General features: G+C 45.8%; 1 protein-coding gene across 1 annotated transcript in view; it reads left to right on the forward strand.

Moving 5' to 3' along the window:
• The first annotated feature begins 7,658 nt into the window (after positions 1 to 7,658).
• The window catches only part of LOC126188257 (uncharacterized), a 317,657-nt gene continuing 302,631 nt past the window's right edge, over positions 7,659 to 22,684 (forward strand). The window contains exon 1 of the mRNA XM_049929823.1: positions 7,659 to 7,724. Coding sequence (XP_049785780.1) covers positions 7,662 to 7,724 — 63 coding nt within the window. The 5' untranslated portion in view covers positions 7,659 to 7,661. The remainder of the gene's footprint in view (positions 7,725 to 22,684) is intronic.

Raw genomic sequence — 22,684 nt, forward strand, 5'->3', positions numbered from 1 at the left:
ATTAAGCAGTGCAGTAGTGTAATGTCATATAGCACTCATCCAGTGTGGCATGGATGCAGATGAAGCGTGGTATGCCAAAAATGTAACTGAACAACCGACTTACAAAGAAAGTATCTCACGATATCGCACCACAGCAACTGAAGAAACATTATCCGCAACTCGCACAGGCCGTGATTTCCGTTACGACAAAATACAGACACAGCTCCACGCCAACAGAAGGCACCGCTGGTAATCGACTTACGGCTACTCACTGGCACCGCTTCCCCTCAAATACTCCAGCAGCCACTCCAGAGGCGGTCAGTGAACAAACCAGTTCCATGCTAAGACAATTTATCTATAAATAACAATCTCCAGTATGCATAAACGCCTGATGATGAGCAAAATATGCTTTAAATGGATTGCAATATGTTCAATTACACATAAAATAAATAATTATAGCAGCAAATTTCTGACTTAGCTTGTGAGAAAGCAATGAGAGAATGAAAAGGACCGCAACGAAATCAGCTACAGGAATCCTATGAAACACTGAAGTTCGTAATCGTCAGAAGACTGATGGAGATCGCCACACTTCGGGAGTTACATAGCATTGTTTATCAGTTATAAGTGAATTTATCTCGCTCATTTTTACTGAATTTGGAACGTTGAACCTGGAAGAATGGAGACATTGGATGTTCACCACTATAAAATGTCAGTATTTACTTTATGTATTCATCTTCAGAGTAATAGCAGAACAGCCACTCAAAAAAACTGACAGCAAAAAGCTGATGAGTTTGGTATAGAACTGTATCCGGTGTCATATATTAAGAAAACTCCTCGATTTTTGTTGTGGTTGGGTGGGGAGTGAATGGGTATGAATTCTGTTGTGGTAGTCTGTAACAATTGTTTACCCCCTCCAAAACGAGGTGGCAGTCTATTGCAAAGGAAGGAAAAAGACGCTTCCAGAATGACACCAGCATATGGCATTTCACTGCGGTTAAGCGGCGTATTACTGGCCTGTGTTATGTGTGGAGTACCAGAAGCTACTCACCTACTGCTTGACAACTCTTTCATGTGCAGAAAATATGTCTGAGCTAAAAATCCGGCGTAGTGGTTGTTTAGCGTCATGAAACAGCAGCGTATAGGTAGTCTTTGCAGGTGCCGGCCGCTGTGGCCGAGCGGTTCTAGGAGCTTCAGTCCGGAACCGCGTGACTGCTACGATCGCAGGTTCGAATCTTGCCTCGGGCATGGATGTGCGTGATGTCCTTAGATTAGTTAGGTTTAAGTAGTTCTATGTTCTAGAGGACTGATGACCTCAGATGTTAAGTCCCATAGTGCTGAGAGCCATTCGAACCATCTTTGCGGGTACTAGAACTGTCTGCCCATCTGTGCCGTCGTATTACACCCCGACAACTCTCATCTGAGTACTGTGGCAGGACAGAGGCGTCGTGCACAAATGATATCGTCAGGGACTCAGTTAATAACAGGGTGCACCGTCTTTGAAGCGCCGCATAGAAAATGAGTGGAACGCTCAGCGTGGTGAGCGCGTTGTTATCTTGATACCTCTCTGTCTTAAGCGTAATGCCAGTTGCAAAGCTCTTCAACATAGGTGCTCTTTGCTTTTTCTGACAAAACGTCAGCAGTGGTTATACTGTAGTCATTATGAGAAGATTGTTCCATGGAACAATCAGTACGGCGGAAAGCTTTAAACATCACATTATGAGAAGATAATTGTCATTCTTTCAGTATTTATGGGCTTCATGACAGTTATGCTAAAGGATGACTTATTCGAGACAACACTGTGTGAATTTTTGGTTCGTTGTCTCTTGTTCGAACGACAACTGCTTCTTCTTTCACCGTAGCAGCAGCTTAAATCGAATTAACACTGACCATATTCGCGGGTGTCAATTTTTACACAGTTCTTTGAGCCCACATTTCAGCTAGTTGTTGTTCTGGAGGTATCGATTTTCGTAGCTTACGAAACCTTCCCTTGGATCTTCAAGTTTTCCAGTGAAAGCTCATTTCATTTGTTTTCTTCGGTTTCGGGAACGGTGCCAGTGACAGAATACACAACAAAGCCATTATCATACTATGTAACGATCGAAAAACCTGTTATAATGCATGCAGTATAACCACTCAAGACGCTCCATAGATGTGGCCGCGATTGGTGATGATGATGATGATGTTTGGTTTGTGGGGCGCTCAACTGCGTGGTTATCAGCGCCCGTACAATTATCCAATCTGTGCTCAGTCCAATTTCGCCACTTTCCTAGATGATGATGAAATGATGAGGACAACACAAACACCCAGTCATCTCGAGGCAGGTGAAAATCCCTGACCCCGCCGGGAATCGAACCCGGGACCCCGTGCTCGGGAAGCGAGAACGCTACCGCGAGACCACGAGCGGCGGACTCCCGCGATTGGTGAGTCAGTGTGTTTGGTTTCAACTTAATTACGTCAGAAAAGCAGAAATAAATGTGTTCAAATGTGTATGAATTCCTAAGGAACCAAATTGCTCAGGTCATCAGTCCCTAGACTTACACAATACTTAAACTAACTTAAATTATGCTAAGAACAATACAAACATCCATGTCCGAGGGAGGACTCGAACCTCCGGCGGGAGGGGCCGCGCAACCGTGATATGCCGCCTCAAACCGAGCGGCCACCCCGCGCAGCAAGCAGAAATAGTTGGGTCAGTTACTGATATATGATGCTTACTCTGCAGTTGAAGCTTAACAACACTGTAGTTCAGAAACGCGAATAAAATCCATTGACATATATTTTTGGTAATTCACGCCCTCATTCGCCCTGTCTGCGCCAGGCTTCGAGTCATCTGCTGAAACGAATTCTTCCTGCTCGTAGCATAACTGAAACTTGGCAACAACGTAGAATATGTTTGGCAACAGTGTAACTGCAGAATTACTTACTGGATGATATATAAATATGCTGACAAATTCCCTTGACATTTCCTTCTCGAGGATATATAAATATGCTGACAAATTCCCTTGACATTTCCTTCTCTATTTGATTGATAATCTGAGTTATTGCCTTTAAAGCTGTGACACCGGCGTGAAACTTAATGCATTTGAGTCAAGGGAGTTCATTACACCCGGAAACTGCTAATAATCTCGTCTTTCACTTTGCAGTTTATCAGTTCTAGCCATCACTGGGATAATTAATGTTAGATGGCAGGGTTGCATTGGTATCGAGGTAGTTGTTAATGGGAAACAGTTATGCCAGTCCCGCCTACACCATATCCACCTCGCTGACTCACCCTTGTGTGCCACATGCCAAGTGATTGACACTGATGAACATCGTTTCCTATGCGAGGTGGCAAAGGACGTTTGGTATTTGGTGCGTCAGATATTGGCTTTTCTTACACGCAATACTCCTGACAGGATAACTACCCGATCACTTCTTTTCCCCGATGATATGTACTTCCCAAGAGCAAAAACGGACTTTGTGACGTGGATTAGCGGCCACGCTGTTCACTACCTATTCGGTAATGGCGAAGAGACTGTCCCCGATTTTTGGTATTACCTCAACGAACGACATTGAGCGATCGTCAAGAACCCTAAATATAGGCAATATTTTTCTAATTTTCTTTGGAGCGCATTCCATAATCCGCCTCGTAGCTGGTTTATCGATGACATGAGAAGATAACCATAGCACCTCTTCCCAGTTCCTTTTTTTATGAGATTCAACAAACAACGCAGACAACACAGCAACGAGACGAGAGTCATTTCGCAGCGGGCTATAGTATGGAGCATCCTTTGTCGTAACGGGACGACTTCGTACTATTCTGTTTATGTAGCCGAAGAGGAACGGCTTTCCTATTATCCATTTGTATAAAAATAAAATGAAAGAGAAATAAAAAAGCAGAAAAACAAACATTCCAAAAAAGCGGTAAAAAAAGGTAACGTGTTTGCATCTGAAGCATAGTCTGATTTTGGACACCGTTCATAGTCTCACTGCAGGCCAATTTTTTAGCCTTTTCGTGACACAGCTACTGGCCATCAGATCCAAAATCAGTAAATAAATTATAACTATGAAACGCCAAATTTGCATACTGTTGAAAAAAATGGTTCAAATGGCTCTGAGCACTATGGGACTTAACTTCTGAGGTCATCAGTCCCCTAGAACTTAGAACTACTTAAACCTAATTAACCTAAGGACATCACACACATCCATGCCCGAGGCAGGATTCGAACCTGCGACCGTAGAGGTCGCGCGGTTCCAGACTGTAGCGCCTAGAACCGCTCGGCCACTTCGGCCGGCCTCGCTCAACATACAGCGGAAGTTCTCTGAGTTGCCTTGCTGTCTTCACACCTCTGTTAAACTCAAAGTAATCAATATGTTGCAAATGTTAGACTTTTCCACTTTATAATATAATAAAAAATACAATAATAATAAATGTTAAGATATATGGAGATTAATTTTTCGGTGGTCGGACAAGCACAATAAGGTGAGCTATGCCTGTAAATGGTTGCGTAGTAGTTCACATTAGTTCTGCATGGACGAAATAGTCTTTCTGTTGTAGATTTATGCTTACCAATGAATAATACTACGTCCGATCGCTCCGCTCGCCATATTCCACCTACAAAATCCTGACCGTGTCCATCATTCCTTTTCGAATCGTACCTTGGTATTCGACGTACACAGGTAGACATTTTGGATTTTATATATTACAGTAATACTTGGAATAATAACTCATTTTTTCTCTGGTGAAATACGAATGTATTACCTCTTCTAAAGACATCAAAAATACAGACTTTTTTACTTATTCTCTCATAACCAAAATGGTTACCCTCGATTTCGCTCTAAAATAACGTGTGTCTACCTTCGTTCATTAACAGAGAGCGAATCTCTCCTCTTACCGAGGAACAGGGCTCTACGCTGGGCTACTGCTTTAACTTTTCTCTATGCCTTTGCAGAACTCGCCTCGCGGGATTAGCCGAACTGTCTAGGGCGCTGCAGTCATGGACTGTGCGGCTGGTCCCGGCGGAGGTTCGAGTCCTCCCTCGGGCATGGGTGTGTGTGTGTTTGTCCTTACGATAATTTAGGTTAAGTAGTATGTAAGCTTAGGGACTAATGACCTTAGCAGTTAAGTCCCATAAGATTTCACACGCATTTGAACATTTGAAGAACTCGAAAACATAAAAACAAGAATTGTAAAAGGTATATCACAATTTGCGACTCTATTTCGAGCATGCAACATCCAAGAATGAAAGATAAAATAACTTCAAATTAGAAAATGACAGTTGTCAAACTCAATGATAGAGCCGCGTTCACCTGGTCGGGACGACGCCTGACGAACTTGGCGAGTGGCGAGTTGCCGGTAGCCGGCTGCGGTCTGCCGTTGTAGGGGGAGGAAACTACCGAGCGTAAACTTGGCTTTGTGCGGCGGAATTGTTGTGGAGACTTATGGTTTTACAAGTGGGGGCGTTAAAAAGTAGAGGGAATTGTTGTTTAGCTCCATCAGACTGAGTACTTTCGCAGACAACCGAAATACCTGTACGATTGACTAAAAATAGAACGGTGTGGGCCCGCATCTCGTGGTAGTGCGGTAGCGTTCTCGCTTCCCACGCCCGGGTTCCCGGGTTCGATTCCCGGCGGGGTCAGGGATTTTCTCTGCCTCGTGATGGCTGGGTGTTGTGTGCTGTCCTTAGGTTAGTTAGGTTTAAGTAGTTCTAAGTTCTAGGGGACTGATGACCATAGATGTTAAGTCCCATAGTGCTCAGAGCCATTTGAACCATTTTTTTTGAATGGTGTGGATCCGATATCGCAAATTCGCGGCCGCATTGCGCGACGTTACCGCTAGACCAGGAGCATTTACAGCTCTGGAGGTTCTGGAGGAAAGCTCAACAGCGGCGCGGAGTGGCCGCGCTGTTTGAGGCGCCATGTCACGGGTTGCGCGGCCCCTCCCGCCGGAGGTTCGAGTCCTCCCTCGGGCGTGGGCGTGTGTGTTGAACTTAGCACAAGTTAGTTTAAGTAGTGTGTAAGTGTAGGGACAGATGACCTCAGCAGTTTGGTCTCTTACGAATTTACACACACACACACACACACACACACACACACACACACACACAAAAGGTCAACACTTTCTACTGACACTTTCGCATACTACAGTGTTGCCAGACGGTGCATGACGCGGCGCTTTCAAGTCTTAGGGGCCATCGACTCCATTGGCCACCTTCACTCAACGACTTAGCCTCTGCGGCGGCCGGCTTTCGATCAGTATCTTTTTCTAAGATTGTAGGTACAGAACAGTATTGATGCATTACTGTAGCGGCTCGATTTCACGACCGCCAACGTTGTTAAAGACTCTGTACCCACGAAGCATGTTCTAATACACACTGTCTATCCCAAAAGGTGTCCCTTCAATTTCTTGTGCAGCGGCCAGGTCTTGTTCCAGAAGAGTTTCCTCTTTTTCTACAGGAGTCTCATAAACTGAACATTGTACACGACCCCACAATCCTGGCTACCTTACTGCATACCACGACAAGTAACACTGAGACTTTTCTGTTTCCCTCAGCAGATATGGACCTTCTACACATCTGAACCATAGAACGGAAACATTACGTTTCCAGACATAGGTTCCTATTCAAAATATTATGCACTAACACCCCTGTACAAGTCCTAGAAGTTTGTCACTGGGCCGCGCGGGATTAGCCGAGCGGTCAGAGGCGCTGCAGTCATGGACTGTCTGGCTGATCCCGGCGGAGGTTCGAGTCCTCCCTCGGGCATGGCTGTGTGTGTTTGTCCTTAGGATAATTTACATTAAGTAGTGTGTAAGCTCAGGGACTGATGACCTTAGCAGTTAAGTCCCATAAGATTTCACACACATTTGAACATTTTTTGTCACTGGAATTTCCGAACACCTTGTATTTTTGTCTTATCAGTTGATGTCTTTAAGGTGCTAAATTAAGGTGTGAAGGCTGTGGATGTAGGTTTTTCTGTCTCCAGTGTACCGAAGTGTGTCTATAGTATTAAAGGGTACGTAGAAGTTCTTAGTAGAACATAGAGACAAAATTTCTTCCCGCACCAGGGTTCGAACTGAATACCTCCGACTCGAACACCACTAGAAAGAAGAACGAAGATTGGATTTAATGTCCTTTCGACATCGAGGTCATTAGAGACGGAGTACGGCTCCGATTGTGTCAAGAACGGGAAAGAAAATTGGCCTTCCCGTTTCAAAGGAACCATCCAGGCATTTCCCTGAAGCGGTTTAGGGAAATGACGGAAAATCCAAACCTGACTGGCCGTACGGGGGATTGAACCGTCGTCCTCCCGAATGCGAGTCCAGCGTGCTAACAACTACACCACCTCGCTAGGTGAGCAACTCTGCAGAGACGTTCGTAAGGAGGTGTCCTCTACGGAGGAAGGTGTAAATAGCGGAGTAACGTTCATCCTTAAAGGATTCACTTCAGCTTACGTCCTCGCTGCACGGATGTTTGTACACAAACATCTGTAAAAAAGGAGGAGATGCCGCGCTGTTTGGCGTCGTCACGGCAGAGAGGCAGGTCCGCGCGGTTCGGCGAGTCTGTGACGTCACGTGTTTATTCGCGGCGCTGCGCGCCACCGGTGCGCCGAGTCTGTGGCGCTGGAGCTAATCAGCACGCAGGAGCCGAAGCGATAAGCATGTGCCGCGTGGTGTGCGCCGTGTGCCGGGCAGGCAGTGTAGCATGTGCTTTCGCGGGACCCACAACGCGGCTGCTGTCGCCGTCGCAGCTAGCGTCCTCGGGCTGGTGAGTGTTGGTGTCAAACTGCAGGACCCGCTCTGTTTGCGGCAGGTGTTCGCTATCCCCTGAGCGCGAAACCTACGGAACTGTCGGTCAATGGGACCCAGTATTCGCAGGACCTCAGTACCCGACGTGTATATTTATCAAAAGCACCTACATTGCCGAGGAATCCACCATCCAACCGACCACCCGACCGGTCGACCGACAAATTGGACGTATCTAGACGTTTAGATCGACCGACCGACTGAGGAACATTCCTTGTAGGTATTTTGTCGGGCGGGCAGGACCACCCAACAGCCGGACCCCCCCCCCCCCCCTTCCCCCATTCCAACCAACAAATTGGCCGTTTGTAGCGCTGTCGTGCCAACCGCCCGACAAAAGTTCGTCTTTTGTCACTGCGCGTGAGATTAAATGTTCTAATACACATGACAGTGTGCGGGCAAGAACAAACTTTAAAGACAAAGTTTGTGGAGAAATTTAAAGATCGTATAATATTTGTGGGACACGTAGCACGAAGAGTACAGCAATGCAGATGCAAGAAATGAAGCTGTTTTTAATTTTTTTAACATATCCGTCATGTCACATAGAGAGAATAAAATTCTGTAGACCTGCATTTTTGTTTCTAGGTTCAATTCCGATACTTATTGGAAACGAAATATAAAAACCGAAATTCAGAGGACATTAATTCTTAAGATACACTTGCTTCATTGTTATAAGTGTTAAAAAAAGTCCAGTCTATATCCAAGACCTCTGCTAAGAAAAGCAAAGTGTGGGATCTTTTTTTTTTTCACAGGTCTAACAGTTGCTAAACGCTACTGTCGTTGTATTTATTAGATGATGCGCACCACCACCACATGTAGTCTTTCTTCTTTGAATCTAAAATGAGTTCCTTTAACTTACAGGTCATCTTTTATGATACATACATAAACTAATTCATAACGTTCACATGGACTTCTTTTATTTTATTTACTCTTTTTTGCTATGATGTGTTTCCTCACTCAATTGTAAATCACACTGAAGTTTCAGGAATTATTTTAGTTAATAATTGTAGTGGTTCAATAGCACTGAATCTGATGTCTTAACTTCTGCCAGTGCCTAGAAGTCGTAATGTAGGTAACAGCCTCACCTCGCAGCTTACACCCTTTCTCATTACTGTATTCTTTTTCGTTAACAATGGTTTTATGATGTTTAGCATATCCGAAATGCATGACTCATCCATTCTTAGATAATTACGAAAATCATTGGATTTCAGCTGCATAAGTAATAGAACGTGGGTGAATTTCCTCTCGTTAACTTACACAAAGTTTTCTCTTGGGTTTTTGTGGCCTTATTACCTCTAAAATGGCCAAGGGAAACCCCCATTTTTGTTTCGATGCAAACTAGAACTTAAGCACATCTCTCTGCAAAAAGAAGACATATTGTCAACGGATAAGTGATAAATTATCTTCCTTTAATTTCTTGCGGCGATAATCACAAAAGATTTAAAAATTCGTTTTCTCACTCGACCAGCCAGTGGTGGCCATCAGGATGTCTAATCGTGCGTGCCGAAAGTGTCGATGTAATGTTTCAGTAGAGCTCTCAATATAATTATCTTCAACATAATTATAAACGTAAGTGCCAGGAGGGATTCTTAATCAGTCAGCAAGAGTGCCTTCTACACGTAACGTTTGCCTTGTGCGTTGTCGAAAATGCGTAACTCAGGTCATTATGGATATTATGACGCACCAGTTGTCTACATATGTAATTGATTTAAAATCAGAACAAGTTTCGGGAAGAAATGATTCCATTATCAAATTCTTAAAAGTATAGTGTGTCTATCAATTACCACTATCATTTCAAAAAATCGTAACTTGGAAACTATTAGAGATAAAACATCGTGGTTTGCTTCCTCTTATGCCAGAATTCCAGTGGATGCCACACTCTTCGCAAGTAGAACATCAAGGAGGTATTTGCACTGCAGTATCAATTGATCTGACCTCTTCATTGACTAGTGCACGAAGGATGCAAATGCCATGGACTGGTGCTGCGTGCACGTGGTTCTTCATTTAAGTCACACACTGTATGAACTGTTGATGTAGCTTCCTGTAGTTCGCGTGAGGCACGACGAAGTGACCTCTGCGCGCTGCTCTGAAATTCAGCTTGCGCTCTGTCAAAAAGTGCTTAAGACGCAGCAAGATATCCGTTTCGAGATTATCTCCTCCTGGCAAATGAGGTGTAGGGGACCTGCAGCGAACTTTTGACGTCACAGAAGTCGTCTTGTCCACCACAGTTCGCGAACGCTCGGTTCCGTGCAAGGTCACGGGAAATCAATTTTTTCCATGTTAACAGAATCTTCCGTCGGTTCTTGGTAGAACAACATTATAATAAACGAAAAGCACCAGTTTGCTTTTGTTCTACAATATTACTTTTATTTTTGTTAAACGGTTTTTCGGCTTAAAAGGCCATCATCAGACATTTACTGGGTATTGTTACCGAAGAAGTTACAATGTTTGCAAACAACAATGGAAGAGGAGTAACACGTCTAGACTGAAGCAGAAACATACAGTAAGTAATATCTTTGACAGAGTGGTGGTAATGCATTGAAAAAGTAAAAAATTGAAAAGTATATAAATAAAAATGGAGTAGACAGGAAAAACTTTAACACAAAATAGGAACAGCATGACTACATAACAGGTTCTATTAATAAATAAAACTAATAAAATAAAATAAGTACTTGACAAGGCTACATGAGGAGGTATAAAACATGGAGAGTGATACGAAAACCAATTAAAAGAAGAAACAATTATCAGTGTAGCTACAGGATACATAAGGAACTTACTCAATATTAATAAGATACAAAGAAATAAATAAATACAGGAAAATTGAGGTGTTTGAGGGAACATACAGTAAATGAAATCTTTGAGAGTGTGGTGGTACTGCATTTTAACATTAACATTATATTCAAAACAGTGGCTATGTAACAGTTTGCATTAAATAAATGAACAAAGTAAAATATGGACAGTGTTTGATGAGACAACTACAAGATGTGGTAAACATGGACAGTTAAAAGAAAGCCTTAACTACCGAAACTGCAGTCTATATGGAATACATAGACAACTTCGATAAAACAAAAGAACTCAATGAATGCAGGAAAATGGTAATATGTAGGAACAGACAGTGCGAGAAGTAATGAACAACAGAGATGATTATGTAAAGTTTAGGAGAGGGGAAGTGTTGAGCTGTGTCTGGTCATTTATGATTAGATCTGGACTGTGAGCAAGATGTTTATTAATTTCCAGGGCTTCCAGCAGGTTGAGTTTATGGCCTTTGTTTTCTAAGTGAAGTGCATGGGGCACTGGCTGGTAGTTGTAACCCTCACTCAGAATGCCCTTTCATTCTTGTTTACAAACATTGTAACTTCTTAGGTAACAATACTCAGTAAATGTCTGAAGAGGGCCTTGTAAGCTGAAAACCGGTTAACAAAAATAAAAGTAATATTGTAGAACAAAATCAATTTTTATTGAAAAGGTACCCACATCGAGAGCTTGCACGCACGTAAACACGCAGTCAAGAATTATTAAACTACTCTGAAATAGTTACTCGCTTCCCGCGAGAGACGGCTGCTGGCACTCGTTAAGACTTGCAGTGTCATGTGGTGTGACGTAATTGACGCGGCCTGTATTTCTCATGGGCCGCGTGATCTCCCAAACTGACGTTAGTTATTGTGCAGTACCGTTGTCAAAGATCTCGAGTATGCAAACCAGATGTCACATTGCACCTTTTCCTAGCCTGTCGCCATTTTTATGTACTCCTCATGAAATCTGTAACGTAAGGCAAAGGAAAAAGTAACTCTGAGAACTGTGATCTTTTACAGCATCCCACTATTCTCTATCTCTAATAGTATCCAAGTTATAATGTCTTGAAATCACAGCGCGACTTTATGGACACCATAATTATGCCATTATCTGTAGTCCAAAATAGGAAAGCAGCAAATACACGGTGTGGCTCAGAGCACTATGGGACTTAACTTCTGAGGTCATCAGTCCCCTACAACTTAGAACTATGTAAACCTAACTAACCTAAGGACATCACACACATCCATGCCCGAGGCAGGATTCGCACCTGCGACCGTAGTGGTCTCGCGGTTCCAGACTGTAGCGGCTAGAACCGCTCGGCCACCCCGGCCGGCAATACACGGTGTCAAACCTGTAAGACTCTCCATTATTTGTACTGTATAACGTCCGTAATTACTGGTGGCGCTTACCAGTGTCACAGAGCTCTGTTTACTAATAAAGTTAACTGGCAATGAGCTGCCTTTCAGAGGCTTTGATGCATCATCGAGGCCGGCCGGAGTGGCCGTGCGGTTCTAGGCGCTGCAGTCTGGAACCGCGAGACCGCTACGGTCGCAGTTTCGAATCCTGCCTCGGGCATGGATGTGTGTGATGTCCTTAGGCTAGTTAGGTTTAACTAGTTCTAAGTTCTAGGGGACTAATGACCTCAGAAGTTGAGTCCCATAGTGCTCAGAGCCATTTGAACCATTTTTTGCATCATAGAGTAATACTTCTAGCTCCTAGTTCAGTTCCATTGAGTTTGACAGAGTAAAGATGTTGATAATTCTGTAGTTGGTATGTATCTACGTTCATATTCTCCTCGGAATAAAGCTCTTGAACTTCACGTTCACTCACTGTTTACATGAAATATATCTTCAATGTTCATTTGTATATTAATCCTTCCTTTTAAGGGTCCCAAAATGTTGAAAAATATTTTATAATCGATCGAATCTTAATATTATGACAATAAGGAATCTAGGCACTGTCCAATTTTAAGATATCTACTGTAAACCAATGTGCTGAATGTCATTACTGAAACTGATAACGGGAATAGTTGTTCTCTGCCTCTCCTCACTGCTGATTTAAGGGTCCGTAGGAACTGGGATTGCTGGCCACCCAGAGCATTATGACAAGCACTGCAGCGATGTTATCAGGATCTGGTTTATATTGCAGATTGTTCTCTGCCTCTCCTCACTGCTGATTTAAGGGTCCGTAGGAACTGGGATTGCTGGCCACCCAGAGCATTATGACAAGCACTGCAGCGATGTTATCAGGATCTGGTTTATATTGCAGATTGACATTACCACTCAGTTGTCATAAATATCATGCATTGGCATGTCTCACGGTTTTAGTGCTAACCTTATGCACCCGAAGATACATAATTCTTTCTTTTTAATTAACGGTTAAGGGCAGAATTCGGCATTAACACGTCTTTGTAAATGAATCATCACTGAATCAGCCTGAAATAACTGTGGGAAGCTACGGAATATTTGAATCCCTTCCTTTCCAAAATAGGTTCAATGCCGACGAGACCATTTTTTGGGAGGGGATATGTAATTTCCGTGAGCAGAGTAACTGTGGTACAGTTTGAGTATGAAATCGCAATGTCGTAAGCCGCTTAACAATCGCGTTCATGCGAGTCAACACATGTGAGAGTTACAATCTATATGTGGCAGTTGTCAGCCATAAGGCAACAATGATCTCTAGTCCGACGTGTTGGGGGTGTCTTAGCTACATCTAGAGCTAAGCCTGGCACAGGTACACGGCGCGTTGGAGACATTAACTTTTGCCATAGTCTGTGGCTTCAAGGTAACTATAGACACGCTTCTCTGGTGCACAAACAGTGTGTATTCCTAGCCATGATCATACACTTTGCACATAAAATTCAGACTGTATACCAGTTGTGTCAGTCACATACGTTCAGAATGTAAACAAATGCTCTTGGATGCAGGTGGTGTGTACGGTATTCTTCCAGCCGATATTGTGGGTCTCCTGTGCCACTTGTAAGAAAGAAGTAGATAACATGCAAGTGATAGATGGTTCAAAAAAACCAACAGCATTTCTGGGGTAAGGTGGTGAGTTGAAATGGCAGCTGGTTTACTGTTTCTGATGTTTCATTGGAGAACACACATAAGTGTCTCACCTCAGGCCTGGGTGTCCTTATGTTTCATTGACCCACTCAGATCCTTCATCCCACCAAATGAAATATTTATCAGCAAGTTCCGTCGCTATTGTGTCTCCCCCTTTCTTCCCATTCTGAGAACAGCAAACTTAACGACGTGTATTCCTTCGCAAAACATTCCTCAGTTGAGCTTAGCTTGCCAATATCCACCAAATCTGCAACCTCCATGTTCTGTTGTAGATCTCCTCAGGTTGCTTCAGTCATATCTCTGAGCTGCCTATTGAAAATTACTTTTGCACACCTGCCAGCCCAAAAGCTGCGGTTCCTTCAGGATCTAAATTACACCAATGGCACCTCTGCTGTTGGAAGGTTATTTCTATTCTCTACTTTGAGTTCAGCTTCTACAGACCCATGACATTGTGTTATCCTCCTGTTAGCTGTTGATTACATTTAACAAATTCCAAGACAAGCCATTCGACTTAACAATCTAAACCCTCCTATGTCTTCTAGATAGGGATGACTGGTCAGATAACCTAATAGTTGCAGTCATTGCCAACAACAGAGCCTAGTTAGAAGAGAAAGTCAGTAGAATACTATAAACAGTTGCATAATAGTGCCACAACGACAGACACAGGATAGCCAAAAACAAAAACATACACATTACTGAAAGGGTCACTTAAGTTAAAATAGAGGACACAAACATCAACCCCACGCCCCCAAGGGGGCTCACGGTTCTTTCGTGAGTTCGTGCGTGGCACACATGGGGTTCCAAGCTATTGCAGCCTATTCTTTCTTCCTGGACTGCAGTTTCCTTCTCCATCTCCTACCTCCCCGTCTTTGCTACTTCCCCTCTGGTCCCTCCTACCCCTCTCTCTCTCTCTCTCGGTGTTCTTATTTATGTTGAACTGGCTATCTACCTGGTTTCCTGTATTCCTTGCGGTTTTGTTTCCCCTGCCATTTCTTATTCACCCTTCCTGTTCGGCTTTTTTGGTCCCCCTTTGGGGTTTGACCTCCATTTCGAAATTTTCTCTCTGTCGTCTGAGCCGTTTGGGGGAGAACTCCCTCCCTAACGTCTAAGGCATGGATATCTCTCTCCTTTTCTTTCGCTGCTGCTGAATATTCCATCCCTCACCCTACTTCTTCTCCACGTCGTGTACCGGTCCCCTGGTGGTCCGCAGCATGTAGAGACGCTTTACGTGCTCGTCGACGTGCTTTACGCACCTTTAAACGCCACCCTACAGTGGCGAATTGTATCAATTATAAACGATTACGTGCTCAGTGTCGTCGTATTATTAAAGAAAGCAAGAAAGCCAGCTGGGCTGCTTTCACAAGCACCTTCAACAGTTTTACTCCTTCTTCTGTTGTCTGGGGTAGCCTGCGCCGGCTATCTGGCACTAAGGTCCACTCACCAGTTTCTGGCTTGACGGTCGCGAATGACGTCCTTGTGGCCCCTGAGGATGTCTCCAATGCCTTCGGCCGCTTTTTCACAGAGGTTTCGAGCTCCGCTCATTACCACCCTGCCTTCCTCCCCCGCAAACAGGCAGAGGAGGCTAGGCCACCTAAATTCCGCTCCTCGAATCGTGAAAGTTATAATGCCCCATTCACCATGCGGGAACTCGAAAACGCACTTGGCCGATCACGGTCCTCCGCTCCAGGGCCTGATTCTATTCATATTCAGATGCTGAAGAACCTTTCTCCTGCGGGTAAAGGTTTTCTTCTTCGTACATACAATCGCATCTGGATTGAGGGACATGTTCCCGCATGCTGGCGCGAGTCTATTGTTGTCCCGATTCCTAAGCCGGGGAAGGACAAGCACTTGCCTTCCAGTTACCGACCTATCTCGCTTACCAGCTGTGTCTGTAAAGTGATGGAGCGAATGGTTAACTCTCGATTGGTTTGGCTGCTCGAGTCTCGACGCCTACTTACCAATGTACAATGTGGATTTCGTAGGCGCCGCTCTGCTGTTGACCATCTGGTTTACTTGTCGACCTTCATTATGAATAACTTCTTGCGGAAGCGCCCGACCGCGGCTGTGTTCTTTGATTTGGAAAAGGCTTACGACACCTGTTGGAGGGCGGGCATTCTCCGCACCATGTATACATGGGGCCTTCGCGGTCGCCTCCCTCTTTTTATTCGTTCCTTTTTAATGGATCGACAGTTCAGGGTACGTGTGGCTTCTGTCCTGTCAGACACCTTTCGCCAGGAGAATGGGGTGCCACAGGGCTCAGTTTTGAGCGTCGCTCTCTTCGCCATCGCGATCAATCCAATAATGGATTGCCTCCCAGCTGATGTATCAGGCTCCCTTTTCGTGGACGATTTTACCATGTATTGCAGCGCGCAGTGTACACGTGTCCTGGAGCGCTGTCTTCAGCGTTCTCTTGACCGTCTTTACTCCTGGAGTGTCGCCAATGGCTTCCGTTTTTCTGCTTAGAAGACGGTCTGTATTAACTTCTGGCGCTACAAAGAGTTTCTCCCACCGTCCTTACGACTCGGTCCCGTTGCTCTCCCAATCGTGGAGACAACCAAATTTTTAGGCCTTACATTTGACAGGAAACTTAGCTGGTCTCCACATGTGTCATATTTGGCCGCCCGTTGTACCCGTTCTTTAAATGTCCTCCGTGTTCTCAGTGGTATGTCGTGGGGAGCGGATCGAACCGTCCTACTTCGTCTATATCGGTCGATCGTCCGCTCCAAGCTGGATTATGGGAGCTTCGTATACTCCTCTGCACGGCCATCCATCTTACGCCGCCTCAACTCCATACAACATCGGGGTTTACGACTTGCGATCGGAGCGTTTAATACTAGTCCCGTAGAGAGTCGTCATGCTGACGCTGGTGAATTGCCACTCACCTACCGGCGCGATATACTGCTTTGTCGGTATGCCTGTCGGCTACTGTCAATGCCCGACCATCCGTCTTATCGTTCCTTTTTTGACGACTCTCTCGACCGTCAATACGGGTTGTATGTCTCTGCCCTGCTACCCCCTGGAGTTCGCTTTCGTCGCCTCCTTCAACACCTTAATTTTTCACTCCCTGCACCCTTTCGAGTGGGCGAGAGCCACACGCCACCTTGGCTCCAGGCTCAGGTCCGCGTTCACCTTGACCTCAGCTCGCTCCCAAAAGAGGTTACCCCCGGTTCGGTCTACCACTCCCGTTTTTTGGAACTTCGTTCGAAGTTCATCAATATGACTTTCATTTATACAGATGGCTCTAAGACCAATGACGGGGTCGGGTGTTCTTTTATTGTCGGGGCACAAAGTTTCAAATACCGGCTCCATGGCCATTGTTCGGTCTTCACAGCTGAGCTCTTTGCCCTCTACCAGGCTGTTCTTTACATCTGCCGCCACCGACATTCTGCTTATGTCATCTGCTCCGATTCCCTGAGCGCCATCCAGCCATCCAGAGCCTCAGTGATCCGTATCCGGTTCACCCTTTCGTGCACCGGATCCAACGCTCTCTTCGGCAGCTGGTGGACGTCGGTTCTCCGGTTAGCTTTATGTGGGTCCCTGGCCATGTCGGTATCCCTGGGAACGAAGCTGCAGATGCCGTGGCCAAGGCTGCGGTCCTCCAGCCTCGGACAGCTTCTTGTTGTGTCCCTTCGTCAGATTTTAGCAGGGTTATTTGTCGGCGCATTTTATCGCTGTGGCATGCCGATTGGGCTGCCCTTACAGCCAACAAGCTTCGGGCCTTGAAACCTCTTCCCGTGGCTTGGACGTCCTCCTCACGCCCTTCTCGGCGGGAGGAGGTAGTTTCGGCCCGGTTAAGAATTGGACACTGCCGGTTCAGCCATCGCCATCTGCTGACGGCTGCGCCGGCGCCGTTCTGCCCATGTGGGCAATTGCTGACGGTCCGCCACATTTAAATGTCGTGTCCGGATTTTAACGCACTGCGTCTCGATCTTAACCTGCCATGTACTTTAGATGCCGTTTTAGCGGATGACCCACGAGCAGCTGCTCGTGTTCTTCGCTTTATCAATTTGACAAACCTCACTAAGGACATTTGATGATGCTGTTTTTTAATCCTATGCCTGTCAGTCTGTCTTTTATCGTGTTTTCCCTTTTAGTTGTTTTAAACTTGTGCCTCGCGGTGCATTCTTAACGTCGTCAGGGCGCTAATGACCATTGAAGTTGTGCGCCCTAAAACCACAAAAAAAAAAATTCTTTCGCTCTTCCTTCCCTACAATAGGTCCCCTCCGCCCCACTAGGTCACCAGCACCTGCAGCCAGTGAGAGTGGTGGGGCTGTTATCTGCCCATTTGGCTGAGCCCCCTGACAACACAGAGATCACACTACTGTATATTAAGCTGTTCCCTCCCCATGTATGCCTAAGAGTGGTCGATTGTCATTCTGGAGCATCAGAAGGCCCGACAATGGCTGTCATGACAGATGGCCATTGCTGTGGCTAGCTGAAGCTCATGGGGTCAGCCCCTGATCAGATTGAGTGGTATCAGGAAAGATGCTTTGCTCATAAAACGTATCCAGCTCCAAAAATGTGCCCATTCTCGCATGGTCATCTCTTGGAGTGGTAACAGATCATTGAATGCTGCTTCTTATGTTCCTGAGGCCTTCCGTTCCCTCTTACACCCTGAGAGGAGGGTCAGGTTCACTTGCTTGGGGTGAATATTTTCCCATACCTGGTCTGTACTAGTATGTGACAGGGCTCACCGCCACAAAGCCGTTATTTGTTTTGGAAAATATCGAAGACAAATTTGACGAGTTGAAGTCTCTGAGTAAGATGTGGTCAACTTCTTCTGTCACCAAATCTGTAGCTCTTCGTAGCTTGTGATCACCTTGGCGATTTCCCAGTGTCCATTACACCTCACCAGCCTTTGAATATGGTCCAGGCAGTCGTTTTTCATAGGGAACGTTGAGGCATTCATTATGTCATTTTGTTCAGCGTGTGCAGAAAGGTCTTAAGGGAAATGGCACTGATACCACCGCCTTTCAAAGGATATACCCTACCAGAGAAGATCAAGGTTATGTGTTATCGCTATGACGTGAAGCTGAACATCACGCCACTCATGAGGTGCTTTTGGTGCTTGCCTTTTGGATACATATCTTCCTGATGTACAGTGGACCCTCTATATGGTGATTGTAGACACCTGCTCCATGAGGGAAGACCTGTGTTCCACCACATATGTGTGTAAATAGCCACGAGTGTCATTCTCCATTGCTCGCCAGATTGCCTGATTTATGAGAAAGAAAAGAAGATCCAAGAGTATAAGCCCCTGAATCGTTTATCTCACACTGAGGCTTGTCAGAAATTTGAGAGACTTCATCCTGTATCAATGAACTCTACTTTTCCGTCTGTTACATCCTTTCCCCTCCTCCCTCTTTATTATCCCAGTACCACTCTCCTCTCTTCTACCCCCCCTCACCCCCCCCCACCCCCCCACTGGCAGACCCTCGCCCTCCTCTGCAGGTGCTGCTGAAGGAACCCTTCCCCCTGGCGTCTCTCATGCCACAGGCCTAATACACTCCTGGAAATTGAAATAAGAACACCGTGAATTCATTGTCCCAGGAAGGGGAAACTTTATTGACACATTCCTGGGGTCAGATACATCACATGATCACACTGACAGAACCACAGGCACATAGACACAGGCAACAGAGCATGCACAATGTCGGCACTAGTACAGTGTATATCCACCTTTCGCAGCAATACAGGCTGCTATTCTCCCATGGAGACGATCGTAGAGATGCTGGATGTAGTCCTGTGGAACGGCTTGCCATGCCATTTCCACCTGGCGCCTCAGTTGGACCAGCGTTCGTGCTGGACGTGCAGACCGCGTGAGACGACGCTTCATCCAGTCCCAAACATGCTCAATGGGGGACAGATCCGGAGATCTCGCTGGCCAGGGTAGTTGACTTACACCTTCTAGAGCACGTTGGGTGGCACGGGATACAAGCGGACGTGCATTGTCCTGTTGGAACAGCAAGTTCCCTTGCCGGTCTAGGAATGGTAGAACGATGGGTTCGATGACGGTTTGGATGTACCGTGCACTATTCAGTGTCCCCTCGACGATCACCAGTGGTGTACGGCCAGTGTAGGAGATCGCTCCCCACACCATGATGCCGGGTGTTGGCCCTGTGTGCCTCGGTCGTATGCAGTCCTGATTGTGGCGCTCACCTGCACGGCGCCAAACACGCATACGACCATCATTGGCACCAAGGCAGAAGCGACTCTCATCGCTGAAGACGACACGTCTCCATTCGTCCCTCCATTCACGCCTGTCGCGACACCACTGGAGGCGGGCTGCACGATGTTGGGGCGTGAGCGGAAGACGGCCTAACGGTGTGTGGGACCGTAGTCCAGCTTCATGGAGACGGTTGCGAATGGTCCTCGCCGATACCCCAGGAGCAACAGTGTCCCTAATTTGCTGGGAAGTGGCGGTGCGGTCCCCTACGGCACTGCGTAGGATCCTACGGTCTTGGCGTGCATCCGTGCGTCGCTGCGGTCCGGTCCCAGGTCGACGGGCACGTGCACCTCCCGCCGACCACTGGCGACAACATCGATGTACTGTGGAGACCTCACGCCCCACGTGTTGAGCAATTCGGCGGTACGTCCACCCGGCCTCCCGCATGCCCACTATACGCCCTCGCTCAAAGTCCGTCAACTGCACATACGGTTCACGTCCACGCTGTCGCGGCATGCTACCAGTGTTAAAGACTGCGATGGAGCTCCGTATGCCACGGCAAACTGGCTGACACTGACGGCGGCGGTGCACAAATGCTGCGCAGCCAGCGCCATTCGACGGCCAACACCGCGGTTCCTGGTGTGTCCGCTGTGCCGTGCGTGTGATCATTGCTTGTACAGCCCTCTCGCAGTGTCCGGAGCAAGTATGGTGGGTCTGACACACCGGTGTCAATGTGTTCTTTTTTCCATTTCCAGGAGTGTACGAAGCACCCATCTTGTTAGTACTAGACAGACGCAGAATTAATTCATATGGTAAATACATTAATTCTGCAGATAACTGATTGGCAAATTACTTCGAGTCACTAGTATTTGACAAGTTTTAGGGTCATCACACGACAATAACTAACAAAAGGATGCCGTTAAAGGTTTATTACATTTATTGTCTGGAAAACAGTTACATAAAATATGCCTTTTGAAAAGTGTTTGGCAACTGATAGTCGACGGAGTTTCAGGACTGGAGCTGAATTACCGTACTTCACTAGATATTTGTTTGGAATTTCAATGCCTGCATAATTCTTGTATAATAATCGATAGAGCGCTGGAAAATTAACGTTTTCGACTAGCCTACAAGGTGCTCATGTTATGAGTAAATTACAAAGTCTCTCGTAATTTACTGCGTGGATAACCTCCTTTTTTCTTAATTCATTGCTACCACGCTGCCTGTTTTTGTGGAATAATTACTTCCAAATCAGTTCAAAAACGGCTATGAGCACCATGGGACTTAATTTCTGCGGTCATCAGTCCCCTAGAACTTAGAACTACTTAAGCCTAACTAACCTAAGGACATCACACATACATCCATGCCCGAGGCAGGATTCGAACCTGCGAACGTAGCGGTCGCGCGGTTCCAGACTGCAGCGCCTAGAACCGCTCGGCCACCCCGGCCGGCTTCCGAATCAGTGTCAGATTAAGCAGTGCAGTAGTGTAATGTCATATAGCACTCATCCAGTGTGCCATGGATGCAGATGAAGCGCGGGATGCCAAAAATGTAACTGAACAACCGACTTACAAAGAAAGTATCACACGATATCGCACCACAGCAACTGAAGAAACATTATCCGCAACTCGCACAGGCCGTGATTTCCGTTACGACAAAATACAGACACTGCTCCACGCCAACAGAAGGCACCGCTGGTAATCGACTTCTGGCCACTCACTGGCACCGCTTCCCCTCAAATACTCCAGCAGCCATCCCACAGGCGGTCATCAAGCAAAACAGTTCTATGCTAAGACAATTTATCTATAAATAACAATCTCCAGTGGGCATAAACTCCTGATGATGAGCTAAACATGATTGAAATGGATTGCAATGTTTTCAATTACACATAAAATAAGTAATTGTAACAGCAAATTTCTGACTTAGCTTGAGAGAAAGCAATGAGAGAATGTCCACATTCTCGACGATATCTCACTGGCAGTGTAATACAGCAACTGTAGCCATACATTCAGACTCCGTTCAAACGTGTGTTTGAAGCCAAATGTTATTCATCTCCCTCAGGTACAGGATTCCTATGAAACACTGGAGTTCGTAATCGTCAGATGACTGATGGAGATCGCCACATTTCGGGAGTTACATAGCATTGTTTATCAGTTATAAGTGCATTTATGTCGCTCATTTTTTCTGCATTTGGAACGGTGAACCTGGAAGAATGGAAACATTGGATGTTCACGACTATAAAATGTCAGTATTTACTTTATGTACTCATCTTCAGAGTAATAGCAGAACAACCACTCAAAAAACCTGACAGCAAAAAGCTGATGAGTTTGGTATAGAACTGTATCCGGTGTCATATATTAAGAAAACTCCTCGATTTTTGTTGTGGTTGGGTGGGGAGGGAATGGGTATGAATTCTGTTGTGGTAGTCTGTAACAATTGTTTACCTCCTTCCTAAACGAGGTGACAGTCTATTGCAAAGGAAGAAAAAAGACGCTTCCATAATGACGCCAACATATGGCATTCCACTGCGGTAAAGCGGCGTATTACTGGCATGTGTTATGTGTGGAGTACCAGAAGCTATTCACCTACTGCTTAACAACTCTTTCATGTGCAGAAAATATGCCTGAGCTAAAAATCAGACGTAGTGGTAGTTTAGCGTCATGAATCAGCAGCGTATAGATAGTCTTTGCAGGTGCCGGCCGTTGTGGCCGAGCGGTTCTAGGCGCTTCACTCCGGAACCGCGTGACTGCTACGATCGCAGGTTCGAATCCTGCCTCGGGCATGGATGTGCGTGATGCCCTTAGGTTAGTTAGGTTTAAGTAGTTCTAAGTTCTAGGGGACTGATGACCTCAGATGTTAAGTCCCATACTGCTCAGAGCCATTTGAACCTTTTTTTGCTGCCCT

Source organism: Schistocerca cancellata, chromosome 5 (genome assembly GCF_023864275.1).
Source record: "Schistocerca cancellata isolate TAMUIC-IGC-003103 chromosome 5, iqSchCanc2.1, whole genome shotgun sequence".
In the NCBI taxonomy this organism is placed as follows: domain Eukaryota; kingdom Metazoa; phylum Arthropoda; class Insecta; order Orthoptera; family Acrididae; genus Schistocerca; species Schistocerca cancellata.